This window comes from Apodemus sylvaticus, chromosome 3, assembly GCF_947179515.1.
Source record: "Apodemus sylvaticus chromosome 3, mApoSyl1.1, whole genome shotgun sequence".
Classification (NCBI taxonomy): Eukaryota; Metazoa; Chordata; class Mammalia; order Rodentia; family Muridae; genus Apodemus; species Apodemus sylvaticus.
Genome location: NC_067474.1, coordinates 60,724,938 through 60,744,003, shown reverse-complemented (window position 1 = coordinate 60,744,003; position 19,066 = coordinate 60,724,938). Strand labels below are relative to the sequence as shown.

Below are 19,066 nucleotides of genomic sequence, written 5' to 3'. Positions count from 1 at the left end.
CTGAAGACAGGTTTGGGAGGAGGAGGTTTTGTTTTGGAGATTGGGTCTCACTATGCAGCCCTAGCTGGCCTAGAAATCTCTAAGTAGAAGAGACTGACCTCAAGCTCACAGAGATGTGCCTGTCCCTGATTCCCCAGTGGTGAGATTAAAAGTGTGCAGTACCCTAGCCCTATGGGATGTAGCGTCAGATCTCTAACAGGGCTTTGTGTGGCCTGGCGTGGGTCCAGGAAGATACACAGGCTGAACTGACAGGGTAAAATAGTTTGCAATACTAGACAGATTTTTTAAAAATAAGTCTTACTTTCCATAAGTAATACTTCATGAAAACAATGAATTCACCCTGGTGACTACAATTGAGCCTTGTCACCCTGTATGTCCCTAACCCTAACCCTGTATGTCCCAGCAAAGATGTTTGCATGTTGGAGGACATTATACTACAGGGTCTCTGCTTACACCCGAATACTATTCCACAAGTATTTTTGGTACCTCCTCTGTTAGGTTAGTGAAGGCCCTCAAGTCACAAAGACTGGCCTTCCAAATGCTTCAAACACAGCCATGACTGCAGAGTCCAGGAGGAGTCAAAATACTTTACAGTGCAAGGCTCCATAAAGCCCAGACCATGGCAAGCTCTGAGCTCTGAACAACAAGCTCTTTTGGGCCTGTTCTGAGCCCATGTGGCGGGTAGGTGAAAGGACTATGGAAATAAATTAGATATGATCCTTGTTCTTGGGGTGTTCACATCTTGTTTCAGCAACAGTACTGGTTTAGAAGGAAGCCAGGGATAGTAGAAGCCAAGTGAACTGTGGAGCCATCCAGAGACTCCACAGTAATATACAGAAAGAGTACCTCAAACATGCCAAGCTCCCTGAGAATCCAAGGGAGTTAGCATCAAAGTTAGAATACTTTGTTAATTCTTAGATGTTAATTAACAGGGTTTCCATCTGCGCCTGCCTGGAGCAGATTCAGTACCACAGCTCTCCATATCCAAATCCCTCCCAGAGAATATAGTCTTCCAGAAGAACTGACACACAGGCTTACAGGAGGCTTGCATCACAGTAAGAGACAGCAAGACCAGCTAACACCAGAGATAACCAGATGACGAGAGGCAGAGGGAAGAACATACGCAACAGAAACCAAGGCTACTTGACATCATTAGAAACCAGTTCCCCCACCAGAGCGAGCTGTGGATACCCCAAAACATCAGAAAAGCAAGACTAATTTAAAATCACATCTCAGGATGATGATAGAGAATTTAAGAAGGACACAAATAACTCCCTTAAAGAAACACAGGAGAATACAGATAAATAGCTAGAAGCTCTTAAGGAGGAAACACAAAAATCCCTTAAATAATCACAGGAAAACACAACCAAACAGGTGAAGGAATTGAACAATACCATCCAGAATCTAAAAATTAAAATAAAAACAATAAAGAAATCACAAAGGGAGACAGCCCTGGCGATAGAAAACCTAGGAAAGTGATCGGGAGTCACAGATACAAGCATCACCAACAGAATACAAGAGATAAAAGACAGAATCTCAGTTATAGACTATACCATAGAAAACATTGACACAACAGTCAAAGAAAATACAAAAGGCAAAAAGATCCTAACCCCAAAAATCCAGGAAATCCAGGACACAATGACAAGACCAAACCCAAGGACAATAGGTATAGAAGAGAGTGAAGATTCCCAACTTAAAGGGCCAGTAAATATCTTCAACAAAATTACAGAAGAAAACTTTCCTAACCTAAAGGAAGAGATGCCCATAAACATACAAGAGGCCTACAGAACTCCAAATAGATGGGACCAGAAAAGAAATTCCTCCTGTCACATAATAGTCAAAATACCAAATGCACTAAACAAAGAAAAAATATTAAAAGCAGTAAAGACAAAAGGTGAGTATTGCATAAAATCAGACCTATCAGAATTATACCAGACTTCTCACCAGAGACTATGAAAGCTAGAAGATCCTGGGAAGATGTTGCACAGCCCCTAAGAGAACACAAATCCAGACCAGGCTACTATATCCAGTAAAACTCTCAATTACCATAGATGAAGAAACCAAGATATTCCCACTAAAATCAGGGACTATACAAGGATGCCCACTCTCTCCCTACCTATTCAACAGAGTACTCAAAGTCCTAGCAAGAGCAATTAGACAACAAAAGGAGGTCAAAGTATACAGAGCCATATTGGGGTGTCATGCCACATGGTAGGAACTTGACATTGGCCAAGGACAAGGGATTCGGGTAGGAATCTGACATTAGGGCATAATAGGGAAGTAGGTTACAACAGGAATTTTTATCCTAGGGTGGAGTGCATGGAGTATACTTGACATTGGTCAAGGTGAACTTCTCCTAGCCTTTGTTGAACAGGGAATCCTGTGCTAGTCAGGATCCTGCTCCACCTAGGGTGGAGTGCTCAGAGGTGAAGTTCATTGTTACTCCAGGTCTACGAATTCCTGAATTAAGCAGGTGACCCACCCAGTTGCCTGAGCAGTGGAGCCAAGGGCTGCCAGACAACTTCCCTGGAACTCAGTCCAGAGTCTTGGGGGAGGGGCTTGCCTAAACTGTTAAATGGTCTGACCACCATTAAAGTTGGGGCCTCGATCGGTAAACTATTGTCCTGGCCTCCTCCTTTTTGCCCCTTCCCCATTCATCCCTCAGCTTCTTTTCCAGGAACCCAGTTCATAGTAGCTGCAGGCAGCTACAGAATATAACATCAAAAGGTTATAAATTGAAAAGGAAGAAGTCAAAACATCACTATTTGCAGATGATATGATAGTATACTGAAGTGACCCCAAAATTTCTATCAGAGAAGTCCTACAGCTGATAAACAACTTTAGCAATGTGGCCAGATATAAAATTAACTTTAAAAAAATCAGTAGCCTTCCTCTACTCAAAAGATAAATGGGCTGAGAAAAAAATTAGGGAAACGACACTCTTCACAATAGTCCCAAAGAATAACCTTGGTGTGACTCTAACCAAACAAGTGAAAGATCTGTACAAGAACTTCAAGTCTTTGAAAAAAGAAATCAAAGAAGACCTCAGAAGATGGAAAGATCTCTCATGCTCATGGATTGGCAGAATTAATATAGTAAAAAATGGCCATCTTGCCAAAAGCAATCTACAGATTCAATGCAATCCCCATCAAAATTCTAACCCAATTCTTCATAGAATTAGAAAGAGCAATTTACAAATTCATCTGGAATAACAAAAAACTCAGGATAGCAAAAACTATTCTCAACAATAAAAGAACTTCTTGGGGAATCATCATCCCTGACCTCAAGCTGTACTACAGAGCAATAATGATTAAAACAAAACAAAACAAAACAAAACGAAATGAAACAAAAACAAAACTGCATGGTATTGGAACAGTGACAGGCAGGTAGATCAATGGAATAGAACTGAAGACTCAGAAATGAACCCACACACCTATGTTCACTTGATCTTTGACTAAGGAGCTAAAACCATCCATTGGAAAAAATACTGCATCTTCAACAAGTGGTGCTGGTTCAACTGGCAGTCAACATGTAGAAGAATGCAAATTGATCCATTCTTATCTCCTTGTACAAAGCTCAAGTCCAAGTGGATCAACATAAAACCAGACACAGTTAATCTAATAGAAGAGAAAGTGGGGAAAATCCTCAAACACCTGGGCACAGGGGGAAAGTTCCTGAACAGAACGGCTTATGCTCTAAGATCAAGAATCGACAAATGAGGGCCTCATAAAATTGCAAAAGTTCTGTAAGGCAAAGGACACTGTCAATAGGACAAAAAAGCAACCAACAGACTGAGAAAATATCTTTACCAATTCCACATCCCATTGAGGGCCAATATCAAATATATACAAAGAACTCAAGAAGTTAGACTCCAGAGAACCAAATAACCCTATTAAAAATGGGGAACAGAGCTAAACAGAGAATTCTCAACTGAGGAAAAAATGTTTAACATCCATAGTTATCAGGAAAATGCAACCTGAGATTTCACCTTACACCAGTCAGAATGGCTAAGATAAAAAACTCAGGTGACAGCAAATACTAGTGAGAATTTGGGGAAAATGGAATTGCTGGTGGGATTGCAAGCTGGTACAACCACTCTGGAAATTAATCTGGTGGTTCCTCAGAAAATTGGACATAGTACTGCCTGAGAACCCAGCTATACCACTCCTGGGCATATGCCCTAAAGATGCTCCAACAAGTAACAAGGACACATGCTCCACTATGTTCATAGCAGCCTTATTTATAATAGCCAGAAGCTGGATAGAACCCAGATGCCCCTCCACAGAGGAATAGATACAGAAAATGTGGTACATTTACACAATGGAATACTACTCAGCTATGAAAAACAGTAACTTCATAAAATTTGCAGGCAAATGAATGAACTTGAAAATATCATCTCAAGTGAGGTAATTCAGTCAAGTGAGGTAAAAACACACATGGTATGCACTCACTGATAAGTGGATATTAGCCATCCCATATACAGTCACCAAACCCAGACGCTATTGTGGATGCCAGGAAGTGCTTGCTGATAGAAGCCTGATATGACTGTGTCTTAAGAGGCTTTACAAATACATAGGCAGATTCTTGCAGTCAACCACTGGACTGAGGGCAGGGTCCCCAATGAAGAAGTCAGAGAAGGGACCAAAGGAGCTGAGGGGGGTTGCAGCCCCATGGAGGGAGGAACAAGTGTCAACATGCCAGACCTCCTGGAGCTCCTGGGGACTGGACCACCAACCAAAGAGTACACATGGAGGGACCCACGGCTCCAGATGCATATGTGGTGGAGAATGGCCTTGGTGGCATCAGTGGGAGGAGAGGCCCTTGGGCTTAAGGATATTCAGTACCCCAGTGTAGGGGAATGCCAGGGCAGGAAGGCAGCAGTGGGTGGGTGGGTGAGCACCTTCATAGAAGCAAGGGGAGAGGGAGGGGATAGGAGGTTTCGGAAGGGGAGCCCTGGAAAGGGAAAAACATTTGAAATGTAAATAAAATATCCAAGTTTTTTTTTAAGAAAAGAAAAAAAATGTCTTAGACAACCTGGTCATCCCAACATCCCCTCAGGTATATTTATACCTTTTGTATAAATACACAAATGTATCCTTTTGTTTTGCTTCCTTTCATTTACAATGATGGGGAAGAAATGCAAGGTTATCAGCCTATGAGTGTTAAGACAATACAGTCACCAGGGAGATGGGCCTCTGCCCATTGCCTGTGGGGATTGTCTTGCCAGTACTGAGGTTAGGAGACATGCTCACTGGAGGCAGTACAATCCCTGGCTGGGATCCTGTTTAAGTGGAGGAAGATGCTGACAGCATCATGTCTTCCTCATTCTCTGCTTCCTGACTATGCTGTGACCAGCGGCTGCTCTAAGTCCCTGTTGCCTTGACTTTCTTGTCATGATGGACTGCAACTTGGACTGTGGCCAAAACCAACTCTTTCCCCCATTAAGTTGAATTTACTGTCATGTTTTATCACTGCAATAGAAAGACACTAAGATTAATCCCCAAAAATGCTACTAGGGTATGCTGATCATTTTAATTAAATGAATATAGTAGAGAATGTGTGCTAAAATCAGCTCTCCTGTCTCCCCCATGTCTGCTTAAAGTCCAAAGCCACAAGTAAAGATAATTATCTCCTAGTCCTTCCCTGAACTTTCATGAAGTAAATCCAAGGTGAAGGAAGACTGAAATCTGTCAACACCAGCTAGACAGATGTCACACCCCACTGTATTCTATTTCAGTAGAAGTGAATAAACTATCTCCTTTTGTTCCTTTGTGGTAACAACCATCTCTTTCATCAGTGAATGTCTGTTATGAGTAATGCCACTGGAGGGATCCACATGTAAGTCATTGTGTGGGGATGCTTTCATTTACTAGACTTAGCAAGTGACAATATGGGATGGCCAGCCACATTTCAGTGTCAGATAAAAAAAAATAGCATACACATTACATTCTATTCAATATTAGGATATTTTTACAATAAAGATTTTTTTCTGTTTATCTGGTATTCAAATTTCATTAAAAATATTGTATCTTATCATCTGACAAGCCTATTACACATATATACATGGAAATGGACTGTTGGATCACTAGACAGGATTATATGTAGTTAAGAAATTAAATTTGTTTTTGTAAACAGACTCTGCCACTTTATATCCCGGTAATAAGCAAAGGACTTTGCCAAGGAAGGTGTTACCACTTGGTGTGTACTGTCTCTTGCTGTTTTTGTTTTTGTTTTGTTTTGTTTTTTTAAATATAGGGTCTTGCTCTGTAGCCCAGGCAGGCCTTGAACTTTGCATTTTGCTTTGGCCTTCCAAGTGTTGGGATTACAAGCATGTGTCATCATATCTGTCACCGGTAGTCTCTATAAAGAATAGATATTAATGTGTCTTCTTAGGAAAAAGTCTACCAAACTCTCAGCCATTTTAAGATTGGGTTATTGTATTCATTTTTATGAGTTCTTCATTTATGTGTACTATGGGATGACTCAAAGGGTGTTTGCCTTCAACCTAACCACCCTGAGTTTGATTCCTCACACACCTATGTGGTAGAAACTAATCCAAGTTGTTCTGTGAACTAGGATGCCCAAGCATGCCAGATGCACACACACAAACACACACACACACACACACACACACACACACACACACGTTCTGCATATATCCTGAATGCAAATCTTCTCAAGTATATAATTTGCAGTTGCTTTCAGTCAGCTTTGTCCCTATACTCTTAATTGTGCTTTTGATGGCCCCTAAAAGATGTTTTTGTTTTTTTTTTTAATTTTGACAAAGTCCAATTTATCAAATGGGTTTGAAGTCTTTCAACTGGTTTCTCTTATAAACTGTACAGCAGCAGAACTGGGAAGTCTATAAGGACTTCCTAAGCCTCTTGCTATTGTTTTTCTTTTGAAATATGGCCATCTCCAGCTCCATTTGTTGAATGCTATCCTTTCTCCCACTGGGTCATCTTAGTACCTTATGGTATACTTATAAAGGTTTATTTCCTGAGCTTTTGTTCCACAGCTCTGCCTACCCTTATGCCAATAAACTCTCCAGAAGAGGGATAAGACTTACAGGCAGTTGTGAGCTACCAGTATGGGTGCTGAGAACTGAACTCAGTGCAGTGCAAAGGCAGTATGCCCTTTTAAGTGCTAAGCCATCTCTCCAGCCCTGGGATTCTCAAATTCCTTTCCTTCAGAGACAGTGAGGGCACCACACCTGCTAGGCGAGCACTTCCCTGCTAGCATGACAGCTTATTCGCCTGTTTCACTCATTTCTTGTTTTACCTTAAAGCCCATTTTATAATAATAGAGGACTCCCAGTATCTTTATTGCTGATGCTATATGTTTTTCCATAATTTTACACCCAAACTATTTACATCTGAATCTAAAGAGTGCCTCTGTGGGCTCTTCAGTTGATACTCTTTTAACAGTTCTATCATTTATGGCTTTTGGATTTTGTCTAAGAGATAGGTGCTATGTAGCTTGAGGCATGTAGGCCCAGGGTATTCTTTTTTTCTTTTCTTTCTTTCTTTCTTTCTTTTTTTTTTTTTTTTTTTTTTTTTTTTTTTTTTTGGTTTTTTGAATTTGGTTTTTTGGAGACAGGGTTTCTCTGTGTAGCCCTGGGTGTCCTGGAACTCACTCTGTAGACCAGGCTGGCCTCGAACTCAGAGATCCACCTGCCTCTGCCTCCCAGAGTGCTGGGATTACAGGTGTGCGCCACCACTGCCCGGCTAGCCCTGGCTATTCTTAAACTCGGGATTGTTAGACCTCTACCTCCTGCAGGTTGAAATTATTGGCATGCACCGTAATACCCAGCTCATTGGATGAAATTATTGGTTAAATAATGCCTGCCATTTTGCAAATGCTTTTAAAATTTGGGTCCTTTGGTTTCTGTTCTGTCTTCTGTTAAATATTTTTACTGTACTATTCTTGTTTTTGCTGTTATTCCAACCAAATTTGGCTGATATTATAGTGGTAGCTCTAGGCTGCAATAATATGCATGTCAATTACAATTTTTGGATTGAGGATATAATTACAATAAAACACAAGTTGTTCCATTACTGTTCTATTTCCTAATCTCCCATGTTCTGCTATCGTATCCTGTACCTATGATGTAGACCCAACAGTATGGTGTTATAAGTACTGCTTTATGCAACATAACACAAAGAAAATACATACAGAGACCAGGTTGTGACAGCCCAATTGTCCCCACACTTGCCACCTGGTTATTTGATCCAGATGAACCCTGGTGCTGATGTGGAAGAACCATGATGAAATGGAGATCACCAAGCAGAGAGAGCACCCTCGTTTGCCTCAGGAGACCCAGGAGCAAAGCAGAAGAGACAGACGCAATATAACACTTAACAGAGGTGAGGAGGGCAGAAGAGATGTGTGCAGGATGTGGAGCTGTGGTTGGTCTGGGTAATGGAAAGAGGTCATCAGCCAAGGAAAATGAGTAGCTAGCTTCTAGACACTCAGTTCTACAAACTCATGAAACAGTGAATTCTTATGACAACCAGATTGAGCTTGAGAGCTTATTCAATTTTGCTTTCCAGAACAGAATCTTGCCATTGACACTGGTGGGAAAAAGTTGTTTATTTGCATTGCTTCAATTTTCTACTGTAGTGCTAGGATGAAACTTCAGCATCTCCCTAGTTTTTATGTACAATTCATCTGAAATATTACTACACATACAATGTACATTTAAAAAACAGATGGGGAAATGCAGTTTATGTTTTTTGTCTCTTCACAGGCTTCTTAAAACCATTCAACTGAAATGAAAATTTCTATGGACACCTGTACATATCTGAAAGGGCAGAACACCAACAGAGTTAAAAGACTTGCACAAATACAATAAAATACAGAAAACAAAGTGTAGATGATGTTATTTAGGGGTACAAATATAAACAATACAGTACCATCTGAGTAACTTAGCAACATAATACTCACACTTTATAGAAATAAAACTGCAAACCTGGTGGATGTTGACAAATATTAAACATTATATACACAATGAGGTAAATGTACCTTGGTCTCTTGAGAGGTAATTTAAGTTTAAAGCAAATGACATATTGAAGCATCTCCTTGACATATAAAGAAATACCAAATATTCCATTCCATTGGCACAATGTGAAAAAGGGAATATCAAAACACAATTCATAATATTAAACTCACAAAACTCATTGAAAAATAAAAGCAAATTCACTTTAATAAAGAGATTGAGTGTTACTGACAATATTTTTTAAGAGTGCCTAACAGGATTGAAAATAATGTGCTGACAGCCCTCGTTTTCCTAGAGAGGGCCCATGAGAGTTTCAACATGCAGCACAAGAAGCTGCACTGTACTCCCAAACTCTTCTTCAGAATCTCGTTGACCGGCATGTTCTGCTGGGCTGTAACAGAACAACATCTGCAATCTCCATGACGTGGAGCCAGAACACTCCCATGACTAAGGAACAAAGAAATGATTTACAATCATTCCTTCAGCACATGGATGAAATCACAATGTCTTCTGGGCAGATTTTGGTGTTCATGTTAAGTAGTAGTTTGACATTGGTTTTATGTATCTGACAATTTGCAGAGGGAAGAGTCAAACATGTATGGATTACAAAAATGGCCCAATGGCCACTTAAGTCTGCTGTGAGAACCAAAGTCTGGGATTCTTGATGGCCACGGCATCACACAGGGCCTCAAGGCACTTGAGTACTTCTGTAGTAGCAGATTATAGGCTGAGTTCTTCATGCCTTTACTGTCCTACTAGGGACACAGCTGGCCACTGCTTCTGAGGCCAATTCCCACTGCCACTTAGCCGTCACTGTAGTAATCTTTGCCTAGCGTTGACATCAAAGCAGGGCTACTAGCAGGGGCACCCCCAGCCCCAATTTACAGATCATTCCCCATGACATCCAATGACTCAAGGAAGTGGAAAAATGTTACACAGCTTCCATCAACCATTTCATTTTAGGTCTCAAAAGCAGCTCTAGGTCCAAAGGCTGGAAGCGGGGGCAGTAAGTCTCTGAGCCAGGGGTCAGCAGAAAGGCAGAGTAGGAAAAACGGAGCTGAAGATATAAGGGACTCAAGTTGTCTGCGCCTCAGTAAGTCATACTTCCTTCATGCTAGCTCAGCCAGGGTATTGACAAGATGATATGTAATTTGTCAGAAGATATGTCTTAGCCATACTACACCTTCGGGAGGGGGGAGTCTTTGATCGGCAATAGAAACAACAGATTGTACTACAAAATGACATAATATTATTTCTCTAATTAGATTTATCTATAGTAATAGCGACATTAACCATCACCTATCTCAGTTTTAAAGTTATTTTCATATTCAGTACTGGCCACCTAGAGATTATCAAACTATCCCTACACAAAAAATTAGCTGTAAACATAGAAACTCAATTTAGAACTAAATTCTAACTTTAAAAAATTCCCTGATTCATCAAAGCACATTTTACCTACTTAGGTAGGAAAAACATAATGATTCTTCAACCTCAGATGTCATGAGAAGTATCTTCAGCAAAAACCCATTTCCTTGTAAGAAAATAAGAAACTTTAACTCAGAAAACTTTTGGTATGGTCTTAAAATTATATAAAAACAGTTTCAGTGATAAAATGTATTGGTCCCTGGATTTCTATAAAGCAGATCTCAAAGGGTTAGAAAAGGGAAAAGCAGAAAACAAAGGCTCAGAAGTACCTGATTACAGCACAAGAGCTTACTAAGCAGGTGATACAACTGTAACAACCCTTACACTAATAAATCATGATAATTACAGAAAAAACTCAAATTTGTATTAAACAGACTAATCTCTAAGTACTTTTTCCCATGTTTATAACCATACGAAACTGGTACTAATGCCTAGGTAGCGTGTCATTCATTCTACAGTTACTTTGGTTTAAGACCAAATAGTCTTCAAATTTATGCTCGATTTGAGATAAGACATTAACAGAGCCCAGCTGCTTCAGACCAAGTCACGATCTCTCCTTGGCTAAACACCAAAGGTTATTTTGACCTTTTATCTAGGAATTGGTATCATTATGTTCAACAACTTGTCTCAAGTGATGATGGTAACAGCCCCCCACAACCCCAAATATGATCACAGTGATAAAAAGGACTTTAAAAGCCATACAAGCCCTGCAAAGACTTAATAGCATTGACATAAAACCCAGGCTTAACCACCTAACTCCAGCACCAGTGAGAAGACCCAATGGGCTGGCTTTGACACTTCATATGGCCAAGAAAATATGAAGAGAGCTACTATTAAAAATAGCTATTAGCTGCCACTTCTAGTATCAAGGGTGGCACTGAATTCATTGCTACCAGGTAAATCAAGCAGTTGTAAGATCTGCACATATGAGATAAAAAGACTGAATTAAAAGCTGCCTTCCTCAAAGTGTAGTGAGACCTCAAAACTCCACTAACTCTACCCTTCCCAAGATATAATCCACAAATACAGCTACATAGCATGTGAAAGTCACCTACACTTGTATATTAAAATTAGCCATCTCTGCCTTCCTAGAAAAGGTCTATTATTTAACATTAACCACATTTGAATTTTAAATGCAATTCCTTTCCAAAAAGAAAAAACAAAACAAAACACTGTCTTTGATCAGATAAAGAAAAAGAAATGGCTTACACAACAGCATACAACTTTTCTGTCTGCAACAGACAAGCCTCCCCTTTCAGAAGGAGTCTGTATATGGTAATGATTAAATCCATAAAGCACTGTACATGTCTGGAGTGCCACTTCACTTCTTAAAATAAACTCAGGCTAAACATCTCAACTGCAGAGCTGCAGAGCTCCGAGTGGGGATATCCATCCCCGCATGGTGGTCACTGTGCTCCAGCACTGCCTCAGTGGTTCAAGCACAGCTGGGTAGAAGAAAAGGCATGAATACTGAATGACGCCTATCACAAAACTCAAAAAACAAAAACAAACCCAGAAAACAGTTAGGTTACTCAGAAAAATAAACTTTTTGAATGGAAATGATACAGGACTTAACACAGACTTTAAGCAGTTCTGTTCGTTTCCATTTAGAAAGACACAGAAGTGGCACTTACTGGTGTAGCACAGCCCTACTTTGAAGGTGTATTGTGTTCAGAGTGTAAAGGAGCAGGAGCTGTACACAAATACAACTGATCAACTGTGCCCCCACGCCTATACGAGGTCGTATTTTTTAGACTATAGAGTTGTGTTTATTTAAGATCTTGAAAAATTATAGAACAGTACATTCAAAGTGAATCAAGGAAACGCTAGTGGTTCAGAATCCTCTGAGAATGCACTACTAGGAGTGAAATCAGAAGCGCTCCATCTACCTTCACACTCCAGCTCCTTTACCCTTACAGATGGTCAGCAGCACATCAGCTCCCTAAGGGCTGGCAATCATCTTTAAAAACAAGCTTTGTTAATAAAAACAAAAGTAGACTACACAACATTCTGTAACTGTCTGGAAGAAGTATCCATAGTGCACAGAAAGGATCCCCACGGCTGCTTCTGGGCCCAGAGAAACCCTGGGAAGCTTTCAGTTGACCATATTCCACTGCAGCAAGAGGAAGCAGAGCCCTCTGTTCTCTCAGTGAGGTAGAACAACCAGCCTCCTAAACACCCAGGAGCAGATATGAAGAGAGCAGAGTTCCCACAACATTTCAGTTACATTTTGATGCCTTCCTGTTGGCTGAGTTGTGACAATGTTTTTTTAATTCGCAAAGCTGTCAGCCTAGCTGCTCCATTGGCATACCAACATTCTCTCATAATTTTAGCCATCACTCTCAATGCCTACAAGAAAACATAAGAAAAATAATTAATGGACACATACCACTTGCTATTGATCTGTGACTTTAAAATGATATGTATAACGTTCCTATTCTAGATTCTTTGTAGTACCAAATGAGGAGTTTAGTTTCCATCAAGATCCTGGTGCCAGCTGCTGGAAAGGCTGTGGACAGGGGAGCTTTTTCCATAGACCTCAGAAAGCTGACTTGTGATTCAGCTCTGAAAGAATGCATCCACTGTGCCACTGAGACACTGGGGGAGAGCGTAACAGCAGTCCTTTAGAACAAAGCTTATGGTAGAGAGCAGGGAGAAGAGCTTGAAGGGCTGGGACCCAGGTTCTGCCCAGCCAACCTGTCCCAGCTAGGAACCAAGCCACCCCTCCAGCCCAGCAGAAGACTTAAGGGTTTTGTCTAAGGAAAGAAAGACTGGTTCCAGAGTAAAAGGGCAGGCATCTCACAAAAGAAGCACGCTGGACTCTGACTGTAAGCCTTCTCCTAGAACATAGGAATTGCACCTGTGCATACTCTTTTGGTGGATTCTGAAGGAATCTCCCCTGGAGATCTTGGCAGCCCTGAGAACAGGCCTAACAGATTATTAACAGTGACCAGAGAATCAATCAAATAACCCAGAGAGATCACCTAAAGCGTACACACGTAAGTTCCAATCACATGCACCTACACCTTCATTAAAAGTGAAAAGTGTCTGATTGGATATTTGAAGAGAGTAACATGAGATGAAGAAACTGAAATTAACATAAGATGTAAAGAGAGAACCTGTATCAAAGCTCTACTGTTAGTAGGCAGGGTGTAGCTCCTTGGTACAGTGTTTGTACAGTATGTATACTGTGTTCAGGCTACAGTACCAGTACCACCACCTCCACCTCCTCCACCACCACCACCACCACCACCACCACCACTTCCACCACTACCACCACCACCACCACGTCCACCTCCTCCACCACCACCACTTGCACCACAACCTCCTCCACCACCACCTCCACCACTACCACCACCACCTCTTCCACCACCTCCTCCACCACCCCCACCTCCACCACCCCCACCTCCACCACCTCCACCACCTCCACCACCACCACCACACCACCACCACCACCACCACCACCACCTCTCCCCTACCCCCAGGATTCACCACTGGTTCATGTGTTTTAAATTTATTCTCTCTGTGTAGTCTTTATACTCAGAATTACTTTATTCTTTCCCACGTTCCCTTCAGTTTTTGTATTTTATACTACAGCACTCCTCAAATATCTAGTGACAGACTCATAAGGTTCTGTAAGTACTGAATAGGAAGAACATTCAGAGATAATTACAAATAACTACTTGAGAAAAAGGTCAGGTGGGGAACACGGAGAGGAGGGCAAAGGGAGGGAGAATAAGGAGATACATGGAAAAACTGAATGAACTATGAAGCTGATAAACCTTCCAGTAAGTGGAGGGTGGGTAGGCTTCTAGACAGGTAACCAAAGGTGAAGAAAAACAACAAAGGAAATGGGAGACTACCCAAGACTATTTCATAAGTATTTCCTAGAAAATATGTTTCTAGATTTAAAGGACCATGTACAAATGTATACATAAACATTTATTTAAACAACTATTTTTGAAGGCTTATCATTTAACAAGTATTTCTGTAGGTTTTAGATACAGCAGTAAACAAACTTATGAAATCTCTGTCCTCAAAAAGTTTCCATTTGAGAGATAAACCAATTAATAAATTACTGTGAACACAGACCTTTAAGGTGGTAAATGCCAAGAAGAAAAACAATTTAAAGAAGCTAAAGCAAGCCAAGGAAAAGCGCCTTGTCAGTGGGAGGGAGATGACGAAGCAGTCCTGGAAGAGAGGACAGAGCACACACACAGGAAGATGGAGGAGTAAACAACGCGGGAGGTGAACACCCAGGAAGGACACGAAAACAAAAGGAATTCCAGGAAGGAAGCCACAGAGGGGTTCCCAAAGCAACCAGTCCAGACTGGAAACAGCAGAAGACCCAGATAACACATTTAGGTACTGATCAGTTTGGGGTTTGTGTGTGCATTTATGCATGTGTTACTGCAGACTGAACCTAGAGCCCCACACACACTTGGCAGGCATGCTGGCACTAAGCTATATGTTGAAGCATCTAGAGTATTTTTTAGTTTTACTCTTAGGTCTCACTACAGTTGCTACCAAGGATGCGTACATTAGCGCTCTGTAGCGCAGGCAGGCTGGAGCTTGTGACCTTTCTGCCTCAGCCTACTCAGCAGCTGGGATCACAGGCCTTGTGCCAGTAAGATTAGCCAGTCCCATACTCTGATGTGTTCCTACTGAGAGGCTTTAAAACCCCAGAAGAGTAGAAACTTGAAATAGCAGCAAGTACACAGAAAGCTAATCTTATCAAATTGAGAAAGTAACACAGCAGCAATGACATTAGTGAGCATTCTATAACAGTAACTCTGAACCGCACATGTTTTTAAGAGGAACCAACTTTTTCCTGCTTAAAAGACGTCTGCCTTTACACTGCTTCAGTTATTAAATGAGTGTGAGTACTTCATGTCTGTGCTATCAAGTACCCAGAGATAATTTTAAAGCATACTCTTGTATGTTGAATTCTATCACACGAACACTCTGGGCACATTGAGTTGTTTCCTCTGGGTCTGCACACTATATTTTGCTTAAGGTGTCTTACAATTTTTTAAAAAACTTCAAAAAAAATTTTAAGGAAAAAAAGGCATCCTTTCTCTTTAAGTTCTCTTCTCCCATAATCTGTTATTAACATTTGGGTATGTGTCCCACCTGGACTTTTTTTTTCCTAGGAATGCATATGTTTGGCACTTTTTCAACAAAGCAGAGTAGAACTTTGTAGAAATTACCAACTATAAGAAGGACTTTCTTAAAATCACAAAATAGTACCTTAGTACAATTCCTTGGGGCTTCATTAAGAGGTCTAACTTTGTTGTTATTTTGAGATAGGGTCTCCTGTAGCCCAGGTTGGCCAGCCCTCCTGAATATACTGCTTTATCTTTGGGATACTGGTAGGACAGGCCTGGGTAGTATCACCCTGCCTTAGTGGTGTTGAGGAGCAATCCCTGGCCTCTGGTATATTAAGCACGAACTCTACAAACTCAGCCACATGCCGGGTAGAGAGCACAGTGATGTCAGAAGGGACACTGGGGTGTCTAGCTCTTTCTTTTTTTGGAAGTCCACTAAAACTATGAAACCTCCAATCTGGAAGGCACACACATTAATATCTAACAGTAACAGTTGTTAATAAAATTTGTTTTATGACTTCTTTAAATTTACAGTTAATGAATTCCTGCAACATTCTCTAAAAGCCGGGGATGACATACCCGACTCTGTTGGAAAGCCTTCTAAGCTGCAGTCCTGCGTAGCCCTAGGAACACAGGCCACACATCTGAGGGTCCCTGCAATGATTATACCCAAGATCCTCATCTTACAAAGGGGCGCTAAGCTCCAGAGACTTGATGCAACCTGTTCCCGTCTGAATCTGAAATGGGAGCCAAGCTAGTACTGACAGGCCTCCTTATTCCTGCCCAGTGTCTGTCATATTTTGGGCTGCACTGGCTAAAGAGAGGCATTTATTCCAACAACAGGCACTTTACTCTACTTGGCATATCTAACAATGTTCAGACATACCACTGACCACTGCAAATGTTTCATGTTTTTTTAAAAAATATTTTTACTAATACTTATTAGATTATGAAAAAGAAAAAGAACCTTTGCATTTTTCCTTACAGAAAAGTAACAAATTTCTGCCTACTAAGTAGAAACAGTTTAACAAAGAGTCTTGTATCAATAGGAAACACTTACTTCACAGCTCTGCCATCTGTTGGGAATATTTGGCCTTAACTTCTGTTCACAAACTACTTTTCTCATTTCTTCAACAGATGGATCAGAAGGTACAAGATCATAGTAAGGCAACTGGTAGTCTTCATGGATTCCTGTATTGGTTTAAAAAGTTCAATTTAATCCCCTGCTGCGCTGTCACTGGAAGGATCACTTGTGCGGCTCATTACAGTGGTTCACATAATTCATCAGGCTCAAAGCTTTCTGTATCTAATTCCCATCTGTAGCAATAACCTACCCACCTGAGTCGTCACCATGCCTGTACTTTTGTGAAGTTGTTGTCAATGTGACAAAATCTAGAATCACCTGAGAGACAGGCCCCTGGACATACCTATCAGGAATTATTTTCGATTAACAGAACAGACACAGGAGGACTCATTTTACCTTGGGCAAGGGATTCTGGAGTGTATAAAATAGAGAAAGCAAGCTGAGCATGCACGCACTCATTGGTCCCTGCTCTTGATGGGCGATGTGATATGACTGGCTCCCTGAAGCTCCCACCACTGGGACTTCCCTGGATGGCAGACTGTAACTTGGAACTATGAGTCATGATAAACCCTTTCTCCCTGATTACTTTTGACAGAGTATTGTATCACAGCAACAGAAAAAGAAACTAGAACAACTTTGAGCTTTGTGTGCTATGATGACCAGGTTGAGATTTTGACTATATCTCTATTAGGCAGAAGATGACATCTTATTGTGATTGCAGTCTCTCACTGGATGCATGGCTATATTCCTTTTTTTTTTTTTTTTTTGGCATGGATATATTCTTAAAAGGAAATGTGAATTCCACAAGGTTAGCTTAAGATACAAATCTCTTCCTTCTGCTTGTATCTATAAATAACATGTCCTATTGCTACAATACCAATCATACTCTATTTCTTACTGCCTAAAACTCTTGAAGTCCTAAGTTCTAGCCAGAATACCTAAGCCTAAGAGACAGTGTTTTGAGCACACACTAACAAGTAAGTTCTCAGCCTAATGTAAAACCAAAAGTTAAAACAAACTTAATCTAAAAAGCACATACTGTTAATACAATTATCATTATATAGATCTTCAATAATCAAGCTGTAGAAAAACAATAATAGTCTTTTTTTTTTTAAAAAAAGTTTTTTTTTGTTTTTGTTTTGTTTTGTTTTAAGTCATTTTAGCCAAGTCCATACTAGAAACAGCTTCTCAGGTGGCCTTTCAAATAGGCAAGATGACAGCAAGAGGCTGGGTTCTGATACTGTCTGTGACTAAAACAGTAGCAGAAGCAGCTGGAGAAGCTGTGTGTTGGCAGGATGATCTTTTTATCCTTGTGGCATTCTCAGTAGTCACCTGTCAAGACTGCCCACTATAGTTCCAGTTAGAAAAAAGAAAACAACTTTTGACTAACTTCTCATGACAAACTATTGAGGGAAGGACAGTGAGACAGTCATTTACCACCAATGGAACAGCGTCGAGCAATTTCCCAGAATACTAAGCCCATTGCATAGATGTCAGCACGTTTGAAGGATTCAAAATGTTTCATATTTATGGAATCATCTAGAACTTCAGGGGCCATGTACCTAAAAAAAGAGAAGTCAACATTGTAGTCAAGTATAAAGCACATCAGTTTTGAGCTGTTTCATACATGTTTCCTTCTGGAAAAAAGAGGTATACAGTCTGCATCACTATATAGACTAGGCTGGCTTAGAGATCCACCTACTTCTGCCTCATAAGCACTGGATTAAAAATATATACTACCAAACACAGGAATTTCTCTCTCTTTTTATTGTGGTTCTGCTGTTTTAAAAAAAAAAGTGGTTCACTCTTCCTACAAAAGTATTTCCCAAGTACATAAGGAACAAAGTGAAAAAAAAAATCACCCCCTTACTGTGTCAACCCCTGGGTCAGTCCTTTCAGATACCTCTCTATATTCAGACACACATACTATATCACATGACTGAGATCATATCAAATGCTAGCAAAATATTAAGTATCTAAACTGGTTTGCAAATTAATGATGTTGACTAAATCCCATGAAATGGCTGATATAATGACAGTTCCATGCCATCTGTCCTCTGATCATAGTTTATGAAAGACACACACACACCAGCTGTGGCTGTTACAATACCCTAACATATACCACCCTCGCAGACTAGTTAGGGACCACATATTTGATCTGGAAGCCTTCTCACCAAAACAGTATGAAAAAGGAAAAGAGAAAAGGCACTGGGTTCTGAAATCCCTCTTTCCCTCTCTCTCTCTTTCCCTCCCTCCCTCCGTCCCTCCCTCCCTCCCTCCCTCCGTCCCTCCCTCTCTCCCTCCCTCCCTCCTCTCTCTCCCTCCTCTCTCTCTCCCTCCCCCTTCTCTCTCTCTCTCTCTCTCTCTCTCTCTCTCTCTCTCTCTCTCTCTCTCTCTCTGTTTTTTTGAGACACAGTTTCTCTGTGTAGCCCTGGCTGTCCTGTTGCTCTG

The 19,066-nt window shown here is 40.8% G+C and overlaps 1 protein-coding gene across 3 annotated transcripts in view; it reads right to left on the bottom strand.

Moving 5' to 3' along the window:
* Nucleotides 1–8,571: 8,571 nt before the first annotated feature.
* Nucleotides 8,572–19,066, bottom strand: part of Tgfbr1 (transforming growth factor beta receptor 1) — a 56,691-nt gene continuing 46,196 nt past the window's right edge. For all 3 annotated transcript variants that reach the window (XM_052176463.1, XM_052176464.1, XM_052176466.1), the window contains exons 7-9: nucleotides 18,053–18,177; nucleotides 16,592–16,722; nucleotides 8,572–12,772 (exon numbers count right to left, since the gene is read on the bottom strand). In XM_052176463.1, coding sequence (XP_052032423.1) covers nucleotides 12,647–12,772; nucleotides 16,592–16,722; nucleotides 18,053–18,177 — 382 coding nt within the window. In that variant the 3' untranslated portion in view covers nucleotides 8,572–12,646. The remainder of the gene's footprint in view (nucleotides 12,773–16,591; nucleotides 16,723–18,052; nucleotides 18,178–19,066) is intronic.